This window comes from Perissodus microlepis, chromosome 8 (assembly GCF_051167445.1).
Source record: "Perissodus microlepis isolate ML-2025 ecotype Zambia chromosome 8, ASM5116744v1, whole genome shotgun sequence".
In the NCBI taxonomy this organism is placed as follows: Eukaryota; Metazoa; Chordata; class Actinopteri; order Cichliformes; family Cichlidae; genus Perissodus; species Perissodus microlepis.
In genome coordinates this window covers 22,547,073-22,563,853 of record NC_140468.1, presented here as the reverse complement: position 1 = coordinate 22,563,853, position 16,781 = coordinate 22,547,073, and the positions used below count along the sequence as shown (strand labels likewise).

At 40.6% G+C, this 16,781-nt stretch overlaps 1 protein-coding gene across 1 annotated transcript in view; it reads left to right on the top strand.

Annotated features, from left to right (window-relative positions):
• The window catches only part of cacna1g (calcium channel, voltage-dependent, T type, alpha 1G subunit), a 310,938-nt gene that overhangs the window by 274,513 nt on the left and 19,644 nt on the right, over positions 1 to 16,781 (top strand). Inside the window, exons 29-32 of the mRNA XM_084938287.1 lie at positions 4,844 to 4,995; positions 8,937 to 9,046; positions 10,642 to 10,775; positions 14,885 to 14,955. Of these exons, the coding sequence (XP_084794413.1) occupies positions 4,844 to 4,995; positions 8,937 to 9,046; positions 10,642 to 10,775; positions 14,885 to 14,955 (467 nt within the window). The remainder of the gene's footprint in view (positions 1 to 4,843; positions 4,996 to 8,936; positions 9,047 to 10,641; positions 10,776 to 14,884; positions 14,956 to 16,781) is intronic.

Genomic DNA, 16,781 nt, shown 5'->3' with positions numbered 1-16,781 from the left:
TTCCTCAGATCACTTTTTCAGGGAGAGGAAAGTGAGCCAAGCTTTAGCTAACTTTAGCTATGGTGTAGTAAACTTTTTCTTTACTCTAAAGGAATGTAAATAGGACAGTAGGACAAAAAAACAACATGTTATGCAGAATATCTAAATCAATGAGAGGAGAGGATATAGGAGATGGGGTGGCAAAGCAAAAGTATTGCTCCTCTGTGTGTGTGTGTCTGTCTGGCTTAGCCGGCAGTGCACCTGCAGACGGTAAGTAGAGCAGAGTAAAAATAATGTTTGCTCATTCAGAGATGATGGACGAGCTCGTAAATGCAAACTCCCAGTGAATTAACCAAGCTGTTGCGTCCCCACAAGGGCCATACCCAAAGCCCCGTTTCAAAAAGCATGTGTCCCAGACATTTTACATCTGCTTTATCACTGTCTACTCAGAGGCCAAGTGCCGAAACATCCATAAGAGTTTGGGCGTTTATATATACAGGGAGTGCAGAATTATTAGGCAAGTTGTATTTTTGAGGAATAATTTTATTATTGAACAACAACCATGTTCTCAATGAACCCACAAAACTCATTAATATCAAAGCTGAATGTTTTTGGAAGTAGTTTTTAGTTTGTTTTTAGTTTTAGCTATTTTAGGGGGATATCTGTGTGTGCAGGTGACTATTACTGTGCATAATTATTAGGCAACTTAACAAAAAACAAATATATACCCATTTCAATGATTTATTTTTACCTATGAAACAAATATAACATCTCCACATTCACAAATATACATTTCTGGCATTCAAAAACAAATCAGCGACCAATATAGCCACCTTTCTTTGCAAGGACACTCAAAAGCCTGCCATCCATGGATTCTGTCAGTGTTTTGATCTGTTTACCATCAACATTGCGTGCAGCAGCAACCACAGCCTCCCAGACACTGTTCAGAGAGGTGTACTGTTTTCCCTCCTTGTAAATCTCACATTTGATGATGGACCACAGGTTCTCAATGGGTTCAGATCAGGTGAACAAGGTGGCCATGTCATTAGTTTTTCTTCTTTTATACCCTTTCTTGCCAGCCACGCTGTGGAGTACTTGGACGCGTGTGATGGAGCATTGTCCTGCATGAAAATCATGTTTTTCTTGAAGGATGCAGACTTCTTCCTGTACCACTGCTTGAAGAAGGTGTCTTCCAGAAACTGGCAGTAGGACTGGGAGTTGAGCTTGACTCCATCCTCAACCCGAAAAGGCCCCACAAGCTCATCTTTGATGATACCAGCCCAAACCAGTACTCCACCTCCACCTTGCTGGCGTCTGAGTCGGACTGGAGCTCTCTGCCCTTTACCAATCCAGCCACGGGCCCATCCATCTGGCCCATCAAGACTCACTCTCATTTCATCAGTCCATAAAACCTTAGAAAAATCAGTCTTGAGATATTTCTTGGCCCAGTCTTGACGTTTCAGCTTGTGTGTCTTGTTCAGTGGTGGTCGTCTTTCAGCCTTTCTTACCTTGGCCATGTCTCTGAGTATTGCACACCTTGTGCTTTTGGGCACTCCAGTGATGTTGCAGCTCTGAAATATGGCCAAACTGGTGGCAAGTGGCATCTTGGCAGCTGCACGCTTGACTTTTCTCAGTTCATGGGCAGTTATTTTGCGCCTTGGTTTTTCCACACGCTTCTTGCGACCCTGTTGACTATTTTGAATGAAACGCTTGATTGTTCGATGATCACGCTTCAGAAGCTTTGCAATTTTGAGACTGCTGCGACTTTGAGACTTTGTCCTACTGTCCTATTTACACTGCAAGATATCTCACTATTTTTGACTTTTCTGAGCCTGTCAAGTCCTTCTTTTGACCCATTTTGCCAAAGGAAAGGACGTTGCCTAATAATTATGCACACCTGATATAGGGTGTTGATGTCATTAGACCACACCCCTTCTCATTACAGAGATGCACATCACCTAATATGCTTAATTGGTAGTAGGCTTTCGAGCCTATACAGCTTGGAGTAAGACAACATGCATGCAGAGGATGGTGTGGACAAAATACTCATTTGCCTAATAATTCTGCACTCCCTGTATAAATATATATGTAAAAAGACGAGGAAATGTTGGTGCGGAGATAATTCCAGGTGCCGTCCTGCTGCAAAAGCAAAGCAGGTGACGGGAGCGTGTCAGCTTGTGTTAGCACATTAATTTGAAAAGCCAGACCGCTCACACCAGAAGCCACATCGTTTTCACTGTCTGGCACGCACATGTCTGCGGTCAGACTTCCACCGCTGGCCGCCCCCGCGGTTCTGCCTGCACCACTGACATTCAGGTTCATCGCTCCTGCTGTCAATATCAATAATTACCAGCGGGCACAAAATTGGCTCTCAGCAAAGATGAACTGGAGCACAAATATAGAATGAGTTCACTTGAAGGCACTCGGTAGAGTTCAGACCTCAACAAGTCTTCAACTCTCCGTTATTTGCCTCGACAGCACTAAAGACAACAAAGCAGGTTTATTATCAGAGGCAGGCTTTATTTCTTAATGTTCTGTGCCCATGAGTCTTACTTCTCATATGTGGCATAAACAAAAGTTTTCAGGAAGAAACTGTTAAAAGTCAAACACCTTAACTTGTTTAAATATCGCCGATTTAGGGACATATTTTCGGGCATGACCCTTTAGCCTCTTAGTTTTAGATCCCTATCTGTAAGTAAGACTTCCGACCTCTTCGTGCTCAGTGGAGGACCGTTGTTTGCATTGTTGTGTTGCAAAAAAACATGCGTCCATGCTTTATTAAATAAATAAAAGAAATAAAAATCAGCTTTCTCCTCCATCCTCCGTCGAAGTCCACCATCTTGAATGACAGCAGAACGGCATTGAGGGCTTTCTTTAAGACTGCAACACATGAAACTACTAAATGGGAAGGAACCAAGCTGACTGGTGAGCACCAACTGACCTTTCTAAATAAGAGTGGAATGTCAGTAAACTGATCATCTTGCACAGATAGAAAAGTGTAAATAAACTGCAAATGAAGCCAGGTCTTAACGATAAATCCCCACAGCACTGTTTCCACCAATAGAAGCAATAATAGATTAGACATATCACATCATTGCTTTACTCTGAATTTCTATTTTTAACAGAAACATTAGACTCGATCCTTAATTCCAGGTGCTGCAACTCTGCTAGTCTTTGTTTAGCGTGCTGTCAGTGAAATTAACAACCTCCCACGCAAAACTCTTACATCAAAAGCTTTTCTGCAGTTCCTATGACAGGAGATCAAATCTTATAGGAAGTGAAAAGTGGCATTTCTTTCACTTATTTAACACTGAATCGCATGTTTTAGCTGTAATTAATTAATGCAAACAGTATTTTTGCTGCTATGAAGGAGCACTTACATCAGATCGATAGGTCTGACCGCTTCCCTTTGTTGTATCGCTAAAGATAACGCAGCGAAAATGCTAAGGCATGCCACGCGTAATTATAGCGTAGGCGGTTTCATCCACTTGAGCGCATTTTATCCAGCCTTTAATTGATGTGTTTGTGTCTGCAGTCAGTTTTGAGGAGGCCATTAGCTGACTGTGTTGTTTACACGCTTAGATTTTAATTAGATTTGTGTCTTTTGTTTGTATTTAATTGGGAAAAATAGCCCAAGTCAAAGATAGCAGTACTCGAACGCGCGATCGTTTTAGTTTAAAGCTAAACGAGCAGCGCATAAGTTCTTCCTCCCTTTTTGTCAAGTCACCCTCAAAGTTTATGAAGGGCAGCCAATCACAGGTTTTGACATTGACCGCCATAAATACAAAAATGAATACTGCATACAGTGGGATAGATGGAGCTCAACATTTATAACTTTGCACCTGCTTAATTTTATATCATAAATACACATTTTCTATACTGGTTTTCCTGATTCAATAGGGAACCCTGTAGGCACACACCATGAATGGCACACATATACACACTGGGAATAGTCTGAGTTCAGCACAGCTGCAGTCACAGTTAATTGGGTAGACAGGGAGTGCTCACAACACCCAAAGGATTTTTTTTAAATGTGTGTGTTCCCTTTTACATCCCTTTACTCGTGTGACCTAGAGCCTCTCCTTCACTGATGGAGTGTTAGGGTGATAGATGGAATGAGTCTTCTCTCTTTTCCTCACCCTGACTCCCAGCCTATCCATCCATCCATCCATCCTCTCTGGACAAAAAGGAAGGGGTGAGGAATGAAGTGATGGATGAGTATGGAAAAGTTTCCTAATGCGTTAATGTTCTTCTCCTGAGAGGAGGGGAGCAGAGGAGATAAGGAGAGGCCGTGTCACGTGATGATCAGGGAGAAAGAGGGCGAGAGGGCCACATCTCCAACCTGGAATAGCCCCACAGCAGCCGCCTCCCTGGAGTTTCTCTTTCAAACCCACGTTGAGCACTTGCTGTTTGTCTCTTATCGTGTCAGGGGAGAGTTATTTAAAGAAAGAAAGAAAGCAAGAGAGAAAGAAAAGAAAATTTGATCAGAGGGGAGGGGACCTGATTTGATTAGTCGTGACTCCAGACCACAGGAGCGCTTGGCTGTAGTCTCTCTTTCTCTCTCTTCATTATCTGATCGGCCTTCTCTTTTTCCATCTCTTCCCATACTCTCATATTTGTAATGGGAGTCAGCCATTGTGAGTGACTTTAATGCACCGATGTTCCACTAACAACTTTCCTTTAAAACAAGGCTTCGTCGACTCCAGTCCTCAACACAGCAGCTCTACTGTATGTTGTCCCAGTGTAAAACCTCCTGTCTCACTTTCTGAACATCACCACCTCCTCCTTCTCTTTCTCCTCCTCCTCCTCCTCCTCACCCCTGCCTTCACCCCAACTCCCCCCAACCATTTCCCACTTCCAACAGAAGCTCAGAGTAAGCCCTACTACTCGGATTACTCCCCCACCCGCCTTATCATCCACAAGATGTGCACCAGCCACTACCTGGACCTGTTCATCACCATCGTAATAGGCCTCAACGTCATCACCATGTCAATGGAGCACTATCAGCAGCCTAAGGTCAGATGTTTGGGAAAACAGGATGCTGGCTTGGCTCAGTTCTTTGGGGGAAAAAAAGAGAAAAAAGTTTTACACATCTGTTTACATGTCAATCTAAAAAAAATCACTATGTTTGAATATTAATAAGAATATAAATGAAAAAATATTAATGTTAAATATTAAAAATTCCTTTGGATGTTCTTTTTCCATGAGTGGTTTTTAATTACCATCTCATATCAGTCACTTCAGATGATATAATGAATACAGTGCAGCTCCTCATAGTCCTACAGTTACAGACAAATGCACGCTCTTTTGTTGTGTCAGGAGTCTAATTCTTCAAATTTTGCCAATTCTTTCAAGTTTTTCTGCCATGAAAATAATATAAAAAGCTGATTATTGGCAACGCACGTTGGCTGTTAGACACTCCATTCCTTAATCTTCAGGTCAGTGGCGTCTAAAAACGAATGTTGTTGGAATTCTAGTTCAGCCTTCCAGGAACATGAGGTTTATAGCTTTGAATGCTTTAGGAGACAGTGTCAGGTGAACAACCCTTTCCAATGATAATAAAATACTAATGAAAATAATCCCGCCTCACCAGTTCTTTGAACAAGGCTGAGAGAGGGATAAGGTCATCAGGGGAAACAAATGAAAGTTAGATAAGAACTGTAAAAAGCTTGGCTAGAAAGGCAGTGGTAAACTATAGAGGGAGGTCAAAACAATAAATACTGAATTTTTGGACAATCAGTGAAAAGAAAAAAGTCATATTAAAGGACTTTAAATAATGCTCCAAACTGTAGAGAATTAAGGTAACCAGGTTTAGCCCAGATCCAATCCATTAAAGAAAGGTAATTATATGTATCCTGAGAATCACTGACGTCTGGTTATGGATTCTTAGGATTTATAGTCTATATTTTAATCACCATCAGGCATCAGGCTTTGCCAGCTGGGATTTCTCCAACACTCAAATATGAGTCCATCACTTCATGTATCACATTGTTGGCCAACAACAAACTGAGGTGGATTTTTGAAAAAATAAATGTGACTGAGTGGATAAAGTTGTATTTAGCAAGATGCATCAGATATCAATGGAGAGTCAACAAAAGCATAGGATTGCATTACAGGGTGGATAAGGGTATTGTAAGGCATGGTATATGAAAATGTAGAGCAGGAAGCTAGATCCTAGCAACATGCTAAGAATATTAGTGGACAGTAAAAAATTACATGAGCCCTAAATTGAAGTTGTTTTTTGAATTCTCTAAATATCTGGCTAGTACCACAATATAATGTTTGAATTGTTGCCTCTGATTGCCATCGCAGTGGATTTTAGATCAAACAATCAAATTTCAACTTTTAACTTTAATTCAGGGATTTAATAAAAGCCTTGCATTAACTGTTGATGAATTATAGCCATTTGTATGCATGTTACCCCATTTTCCATTGTTTCTGAGGCAACTGATTGACAAGCAGGTTCACGGGCATGTGAGGCCCAGGTCCAGAGAAAGCTGAAAACAATTAACCTATTAAACAGACAGCAAAAACTTTAGGAGTCACCAAATCATCAACTAGTTCATTTTTTTTTAAAAAGGACATGATGACAGAATTCTTTCCATGGTTAAGAAAAACAACTTCACAACATCTGTCAAAGTCAAGCACACTCTTGAGTGGGCATATCATTGTCAACCCTAAAATGAAGAGACACCTTCATGAATGAAAATATAAAAGGGTTTACAACAAAGAAAACATCTAAAACAGCCAACACAGTTCTGTCACTGGAGCCTATCCCAGCTGTCTTAAGGCGAGAGGCAGGGTACACCCTGGACAGCTTGACAGTCTGTCGTAGGGCAAAGACATTTTCCCTACGACAGACCATTCACACTCACATTCACTCCTATGGGCCATTTAGAGTTTCCAGTTAACCTAACCCCACTAACTGCATGTCTTTGGACTGTGGGAGGAAGTTGGAGTACCTGGAGAGACCCACACAAACTTCACACACAGAAAAACCCTGGCCTGATGGTGGAATTGAACTCAGGACATTCTTGCTGTGAGGCAACAGTGGTAACCACCGTGCCACTGTGCACCAGACGGGCAGCTCAGTAGGTAGACTGTTTGCCCCATGATCAAAAGGTCAGGGGTTCAAATTTGTACCATATCTACACAATGGCTGCCCACTGCTTCACTGAGTGAGTGGCTTAAATTCAGAGGACAAATTCCCCATGGGATTAGTATATGTGTATATATAATTTGTATAGATGAAAGTGAAATTATGTTGGGGGAAAAGGATTCAGAAGAAGGGAAACAGCTCATGATCCAAAGCATAATACGTCATCTGTCAAACACGGTGGAGGCTGCCTTTGGAAGCGAGCCACTATTGTCTATTGATAATGTGACATCACCAGGAGAAGCAGGATGAGTTCTACAGTATACAGAGCTGTGCTCTCTGTTGCTGCAAAAGATTTTCATCCAAGTGCGGAGAGAGTCCTTACATTTAAAATAATGCTAGTTAGTTCAGTTACTTTTGAGCTTCTGAAAATGGGGTACCACATATCAAAACAGCTGTAATTTCTAAACAGTTACCACAGTTCAGCCAAACTTATAATAAATCTGCGAGTACTGCATTTGGGTCCTCTTTCTCTTCACACCTGACCGTGACAACCCTGAGGTCGCATCTTTATCATTTGATTTAAAATCTACTGTGGTCACAAACTGAGTTACTGTCCAAACATTTACTAACCATATAAAGCTGATCTCTGTCAGTAGGTACTAGAGAATATGTTAAGGTACAATAGAAGGTTTGGTGGTTTAGAGCCGTGATTGGTTAAACTGAATGATGTTTTCAAGGAACCGTTGGTGTCAGATTAGAAGCTTTTTGGGTAGAATGTGGGGGTTTTACTTTTTAGTACAACAGAAGGTTGTACCAACGGATACCCTTAAGAGAAACAGAATGTTGTTTGTTAGAAGGCAGTAAGACTGAACAGTGTTACTGGGTAGGATAGAAAGTTTAGCACAACAGATGGTGGCCAATACAGTGCAGCATCTCTGGGAAGAGTAAGAGGTTTGCTAAAATGCCTTTTGGTAGAAAATCTGGAATTTGTTTTTTGTTTGTTTATCTTGTACAACAACATCATTAGTAAAATTGTTATTAGATAGAATTGCCGAGTATAGATATTAAATAATGTTAGGTAGAACTGAATATATTTGGTTTGATAAGAGACTACTTGGGAGTATGATATGTCAACAGAGAGTGCTAGCATAAAATGTTGTAATAAGTGTAAAATCTTCCTGCAGGAATCAATCAATGGTCTCTGACTGCTTTTAAAGTAGAACAAATTGTAGAAAATAGAAAATAATAGATGGCTGGCATCAAGGGATTTATCACAAACTGGTGTTAGTGTATGAACTGCCACCAGTGAGACTTCAGTCCAATCCCTCCTGATGACCAGTTCCCTCCACAGCTCTCTGTTAAAGGTCAGTTTTTACATGCAGATGGGAAATGTGAATTCTCCCTCCAGCAAAAAAAAAAAGAAAGAAGGAGAAATGGCCACTTTGATTCTAATGGGCTTTTCATGGAGAATGAGGGAGGAACAGAGGGGATGGTGTGATCTATTCATGGAATGGCTAATTCTGAAGAAAAGACAGCCTTTGCATTATGGACCCTTTAGTATTTTATGCAAGGATTATAAAAGCATGAACGTGGTTTATTTAAGCTGCAAAACTAAGCAGCATAACAAGCCATTCAGTTTAAATCAGTGTTTTCCCATTAAAATATGAAAAAGATAGCAGCGAGGTGAGATCATTTCATTGGTTTTCTCTGCAGCTTCAGCACATTTCGATAAATAATAAAAACCACAGATCGCCATGGTGGAGTAAGAGAGAAAATTTAATGCTGGCTTTACAGAGTTGTTAAAATGAATACTTTTGCACTTTATGAATCTGTAACTTTTTTTTATCATTTCTCTCAGGAGCTGGATGAAGCACTGAAGATCTGTAACTACATCTTCACTCTCATTTTTGTGCTGGAGTCGGTCTTCAAGCTGGTTGCCTTCGGCTTCCGGCGCTTCTTCAAGGACAAGTCAGTATATAAATCTCTCGCAAGTTCCCCGACGTGTCATGTTGAACTTTCCTACACTGACACAAAGAAAAACTGAGATTCTGAAGAAACATTTGCCTCCTGTTTTTCGGTTCTGACATTTGGGGTGGATGTGATATTTTAGTAGCTTAGTGGTTGCAAGCACTTGTCTTTAAATTGTGAGTCATGTAGAAAATCTGAGGCAGCGTTCAGAGAAGTTAAATGAGCTTTTTCTAAGGTGCTCCAGTGACTGGTTCTCAGAGAGGCCTGCATGAATACAAACAGCCTTGTTAAACACCAATAAAACACAAATGCCTTAGATGATTTCATAGCTTTGAAATCTCTGGCTTTCTGGTGAAAACCACACAGTAATACACAAACACAATCCCAGCAGCATTGCTGCATACTGGCACATGTTGCATATAAAGAAATACACCCACTAAACCCACACGCTTCAGTGGAGACATCGTGTTTCTGGACCAGAGCTGACCACCTAGGAGTCCACGATGTCTGTCCCGTTCGCCAGAGAAAGACCATTATCCTTTTCAAGTCGGGCAGCAGCCCAGTTTAAGAACAGCTCAGTCCACAACCTTTTATTTTTGCACATATGATCAGGCTGTTTCCAGGTACAGCAGCATTTAGCCAAAAAACCCCTGAGCTAATTTAAAAATACATATATAATTTCAGGCGGATTGATTAATGCAGTTTGAGTAGATGTAGGGATATGTGGATTTAAATGTCAAACTCTGAGTGAAACAAAGCCTCACATGGATAGAAACAATGTAAATAGCAGTGCAATAACCAGGTTACTGCGACCACCCACCTCTGTCTTCAGGTTTTATACGTTCACTTCGTTCCAGACTTGTCGTTTATTGAACGGCAACTTCAAAACTGGTCATGTCTGAACACTTTGTGGACTATGCCTATGTGACTGGAATCATATCGTGGCTGCTTTTTAAAAAACTTTCCTCATAGCACTTAAAATAGTCAGCACGCTCTCACTGTCATGGAGAAAATGATCCGTCTCTAAATTTCATGAGTTATTTGATTAGTTAAATATGCATGACTAAAGCTTTGGAACACTGAGGTGATACATTATACAGAATCTTTTTTAGCGTCACTGTAGACTTAAAAAAGACCATGAAAGCTGTGTTGTACCCAGGATTCTTCCTTAGCGTTATCCATTTTCTATCCATGTTGAAGTTCTCCTAAATAAGGGACCATCTCTGTCTCTGTCTGGGCAGAATTGTGGTGGAGTTCTTACTATTGTGATGTCAAATTTGGAGTGTTTCCTCTAAGCACTCCAACTTACTCAGTCAAAAACATAAGACTGCAGTTCTGAGTTGGACTGTTGTCGATTTCTTAAAGTTCAAAGTCATCAGATCTGTGACTCAGTTCTGACTGAAGTCCACTTCATATGACTGGAGTTCACACTTGTGTGATGGTGGAAATGACTCACATATGGGTGATTTGTTTGAGTCCATTTTTGCAGCCAATCACATTTATCCGAGGTTTCAGTGAAAACAACTAACCCAAGTCTGTGTTTGGTGCTGATGAGTATGTTTTGTGTACGTCTGTGTGTGGTTGTTGGCGTGTAGGTGGAACCAGCTGGATCTGGCCATCGTGCTGCTGTCCATCATGGGCATCACTTTGGAGGAGATTGAGGTCAACGCTTCCCTGCCCATCAACCCCACCATCATTCGCATCATGAGAGTGCTGAGGATTGCTCGAGGTATGACCCCCCCCCCCCGACCCTTACACAGTGTGAGACACCAACGCACAGCAAACTCTTTCAAGGTGCTGTACTTTGAAGATGATGTAAAACACATCCCCGGGACTCCCCTTTCTTCATTTTTTGCATGGCAGATCTCAGCATGGTTCGGGCAGGCTGTGAGCCGACCAGATGGCACAGAGACACACAGTCAGCTGACAAACTGAGAAGAAGCGAAGGGAGAGAAAAACACAGGGTGAGGAAAGTGAGCTTAGGGTGTGAGAGAGCCAAAACACACTGTGACAGTAAGTGAACTAAGCTGCAAGAAGCTAAGGAGATGATGGGGTACAGTAAAGAAGGGTGGAAGAGATGTAAGAATAAAAGAGAAATAAACAAAAGAGATGGGATTGATGAATGACTTCTGACCTTAAAATAGACTACCAGAAGGTGAGATGAAGTCAGGAGTGAAATAGGTGTGCAGAGTAAAAGATAGGAGAGATAAGAGGCTTTACCTGAAGGCTTGAGGAGAGGAAACAAAAGGAAGGAAGATGAGAGAAAGAGAAGCTAAGACATGCAGAACGGGAGCCTGTCTGTTTGGTCCAAACACTGAATGTGCAGCGATTAGGTAGCATGGAAGTCGTGATTAATTGTTGTCGCTCAGCCGACCCAAACACATTTTTTGCTTTGTTTGTCTGTGTGTATTTGATGGGTCCAGTCTTTCTGTCTGGCATCAGCATGCCTTTCATAATCAGACTGAGCAGGAATCTGAGTTAGCTAGATTAAATTCACATGTTGTCAGCAGTGGAATCAAAAGGCGGTGGGTTTTCTGTCCAACGCTGTCAGTGAGATGCATCACATGTGTGTCCTTTGTGCACAGAAAAGCTGGCAGAAATTCCAGCTGTGTAAGTTAACAGACTAATCAATATCACAACTCAGACACAGGAGAATCTGATGGATTAAAACTAAGTGTTGTTTTACATTTAATGTTTAAAACAGTATGTAGGCTTCAACCATGTGCGAATTTGATGTAGTCCACAAGTACAAATAGGTGTCCTGGTTTAGGATAATCATGCTCATAGAACAATAACAATGTTATAAAAGTGTTTACAGCTAACAAAGAAAATTCGAGGAAGAAATGTCTTAGAAATTATATTTATTACTGATGCTCTAAAACTTCAGAAACTGTTGAAAAAACTTTTCCTTCCTACTATCCAAGCAGAGGTTTGACGCATCTTCCAGGAATGGTGAAGCTATTTTCCAGAGAACTGTTTCGTCAATTGGATTTTTTTCAGCCACTGAAGACTTGCTTTCATTTCATTTTTGCATCTGCATTTCAGCCGAACTTCAGCCTGAACGATGAGATTTTTACTACATTACCTTTTGATTAGATTAAAATGCAGATTAAATCAGCTCAAGTATTTTCAGTTTTTATAAAATGAACTATTAAACTCACTTCAAATTGGATTAAATTACCATAATGAAAAAATAAGCACCCTAACACACTCTTGTGTTTTAACAAAATTCAATATTGATTCATTTCACAAAAGCTGTAATTACACTGGTTTAGGCACCAATAAGTGATGTGTTTAATAATTATCTCAAATAAATAACAAAAGCAATTCCTCATACTTTTATTGCTTATTATTTTACTATATGGCAAAAAGTAATGGTAAATGGTCTGTATTTGTATAGCGCTTTTCTAGTCCCTAAGGACCCCAAAGCGCCTTACACAACCTGTCATCCACCCATTCACGCACACATTCACACACTGGTGATGGCAAGCTACATTGTAGCCACAGCCACCCTGGGGCGCACTGACAGAGGCGAGGCTGCCGGACACTGGCGCCACCGGGCCCTCTGACCACCACCAGTAGGCAACGGGTGAAGTGTCTTGCCCAAGGACACAACGATCGAGACTGTCCGAGCCGGGGCTCAAACCGACAACCTTCCGACTACAAGGCAAACTCCCAACTCTTGAGCCACGATCACCCCAACTCACTCACCATAAGCAGTGAGACAACAGCTTGAGAATCATCAGCTCACCAACCCCTTGCACTCATGGTGTCACAGCTTAGCAATCCTAACATGAAGGCAAATAAAACATTACCACAGTGAGTGGCATTTTACATGACCTTATGTGCATACGCTTTGCTCTTTCAAACCTTGAACTTGCACAACACACCCACACAAAATGCTATTAATAGACATTGACATAAGGTTAGTTGTCGGCTTTTATCCCTCTTAGTAATTTCATGGTCAAATCCATGATTCAAAACACACGCCTACTTCATTTGTAAAGTAGTTGAAGTTGACAGTACTCAATCCTTTTAAAAATTGCTTTTGACATTTATATTGAAAGTATGTGTTAAAGTGCAAAATAACAAGGAAATATCTGTTATCTCGTGTCTTGCTAGTTTACGCTGTGGAGTTATTAGTTACTGTAGCTCGAGTGATTACACCAGAAAATTATAAAGTTAGATTGTTTTGGAAAAATCACCTTGAGGCAGTTTGAACTGTTACTATGTTTTCAAGGCTGTCTTTACAGCTGATTAATGGATGTAATGTTTATCAAGTTATGGTCAGTGCTTTGCTAATCTGTCTGGCATATGTTTAGATGTTTCAGTGGTAGCAGCTGAGGTGCAGACAGATGCCTTTCGGTGGTAAATGCATCATTAGTGGCCATATAATTATTCAGAGAAAAGTGTTTCTCACTGGAATATGTGTCATGTTAGCTGAGCTAATATATTGAAGCTAACAGATGTCTGGCAGTGTGGGTTAAAAGTGTGTGGTTAAAATAAAAGTACATTTTTTTTGTTTACTGTTTTTTTGTTAATATGTGAGTAATTGATATAGATAAAAAAAAATATCTCTTATTATTTCATAACATGTTTTCTTCCCAGTTTAAAAGAGATCCCGATAGCACTGTGATTCTATTGATGCTTATTTGGATTATTCATCTTGTGTTTAGCAGGACTATACATCTATTTTTACGTTAATGCACATATCTAATCAGCTAATCACATGGCAACATCAGAATAGGTAAGACAGGTCATTTAAGTGGCTTTAAGCATGATGTGGCTTTGGTGGACGATGGGTTGGTGGTTTATTGATCTTCTGGGATTTTCCTGCACAACCATCTCTGGGGTTTACAGAAAATGGTCTGAAAAAGGGAAACTGTCCAGTGAGCGGGAATTCTCTGTGCATAAATGCCTTGTTGATGTCAGTGGCGCATGGCCAGACCACTTCGAGCTAATACAGTTATGCAACACTAACAAAAAGAAGTCTGTATTACAACCAAGGTCTGCAGACGAGCATCTCTGAATGCACAACACACAAACCTTGAAGCAGATGGGCTACAGCAGCAGAAGACTACACCAGGTGCCACTCCTCTGGTTCACCAAAATTGAACAACAGAAGACTGGAGATCCTTGCATACCCTGATGAGTCTATAGTAGGATCAGAATTTGACTTAAACAACAACAACATGAAAGCATAGATCTATCCTGCCTCGTATCAACAGTTCAGGGTGGTGGGGGATATTTTCTTGTCCCCTTTAGCATTGACCATGTCCACCTCTTTATGACTACAGTGTACCCACTGTTTAAAGTAGTTCACAGGTAGTATTAGTATTATCAAGCTGTTTATGTTGCGAGTCTTTATTGGCTGATAAATCCCAAATCACTTAAATTAGGATGACAAAAGCATTTTACAGAAGTGTTATGTCTTAAATCTATTGTCTGATTTTTGTGCTGTGTATTCAAAGATTGCCCAGGAGGAGTGGGGGGGGGGTCATTTGCTGCCTAATTTTGTTTCCTTGGGTTAATGTTTACACATTTGCTACAATGTATCATCTGTCATTCTTGCTGTAGTTCAATTGGTGCTCAAGTCATACTGGTAACCCTACCGAGTCACTGGGGGATATGACCTCAGTCATGTCGTCTTAAGAGCTCAGTGGTGTTTAATACAAGAAAATGAGTGACTAAGCTAACAGAGCAGGATTAGACTGTAAGTGAGAGAAATGTTGTGTCCTTTCAGTTCCACAGCAGGCCTGCTCTGTTATGTAAGACTGAAAAATCATAATATTGGTGAGATTTTGTTTTTTCATTCTGTGTGTTTGCGTGTCCCCACAGTATTGAAGCTCTTGAAGATGGCGGTGGGGATGAGAGCTTTGCTGGACACCGTTATGCAAGCCCTGCCTCAGGTACGCGCTGCTAAATAACACCCGCCAAAGCCGCGAAACTCTCCTTCCGTCCTCATCTGCATTTTTTTTTCCTCCATGGATTTCACATCCCACAGAAACTGTCCCTAAAGTTACATCTCAAAAGCATTTCCTTTTTTTGTGTGTGTGCTGCAGATTCTGCTGTTTCAGGGCGTCGTCTTTCTCACGAGTTTTCTCTGCTCAACTCCAGAGACCCTTATTTGCATTAGAAGCCCCCTGCAGAGATTAGAAAGTGAACGTAGCTTCAGGTTTTTGTTTTAAACCCTAGGGTGGGTGGATTTGTGGGTGACAGAGTTAGTAAATTAGAACAACTTCTGCAGTGTTTTGCAGAAAGTCAAAAAGTCTTATATTCGCAATGTTCTTTCATAACACCTCTGTCGTTCTTTTTCAGAGAGACACAGAGATCGAGTGTTGTTCCAGGCTCCTTGAGCTTGTCAGAAGTGTTCATTATTAATAAATCTGATGATAGGCGGGTGGTGGAGGTGCGAACAGGTTGCTACATGCTGATAATCATTGACAGCAGCAAACCATAACACTTTTCATTATTTAAACCACCCCTGTGTCAAAGCTCTAATCCCTTGTTTTTCCTATCACTTTATACAGCTCCTCTTTTTATTTTTATTCCAATCTTGCACCTTTATTTTGTAGACTGCATATAAAAATGGGTTGGCTAGGAAGTCCTTTCTCCATATACAGATTAATTTTAAGGCTACTTGAAGGCTCTAGAGGCATTTGACTCAGTCGCACAGTGGCAGACTTGGACAAGAGCCTCAGAAAAACTATGTAATCTAAAAGAGAAAGCCCAGTTGAAACAAATCGATCAATGACACCTCCTCTAAATGTACCGTTTATGGATTAAAATCGATTCAGTTTGGACTGTTTCAGTTAGTGTTTCTCACAAGGCACTCTGCACACCGCTTTGCAACCCACCTCCACCCCAGATACTCCTTTCATGCTGTATCTGACTTGCTCAGTGTCATCAGAAAAAGGAAAAAAGAAAGTGCTCTAAAGGATTATTCAACAGGTGCTCATCAGTAGGGCGAACACAAGCTCAATATAAAAAAGGGTGCGGTTGCTAAGCCACTCTGTCAAGGATAAAATGTAACGAATTTATTCTTGAAGCAGTTCAGCAAGCAAAACAGGCCAACGGGTATCGACTCTATCTCTTCATCAGGGTCTCACAAATACACAATCAGTCAAGATTAAATACCACCAAGTAATTCAACCCCTAAGGGTACTAAAAATTAAAAAGACAGATTTATCAAAGAAAATACAAAACAATCTGCGGATAAAGGACAAAAAAGTTTATTCTAAATTTACAGTAAATCAAAATAGAACATAATCAAACAGTTAAAATACTGCATACCGAGTAGACTATTTTACCAGACAAAACATGATATTGTATAATAGAGTGTAATAATCAGTGTCATATCAGTTTTATCTCGATGCCTGCTCTGTTCTGTGCTGGGACACTCATCACACACATATATATGTGGGTTGAAAGTTACTAATTACCGCATATTATAGGCTAGATTTTACATAGAAATCACATACCTGTTAATTGTGCTCAATTTCAGTTTTCCAGCTTTTTTAAACGTGCAGATTTGTATTTTCAGTAGTTTATTAGGTAATTTTGTAGCTTAAGAGTTTAGCTGGGAAAAGCAACATTGTGATGGTGTCATTTGAGATTTAAGTGTATTTTGTGATTATACGACCATCGAGTCTGGGGAGGTAAAGAGATGTGTCAGGACCAGGATCAGTTGTAAAATCACACACACCAAAATCCATGGCTTCTCTAGTCCACAAGG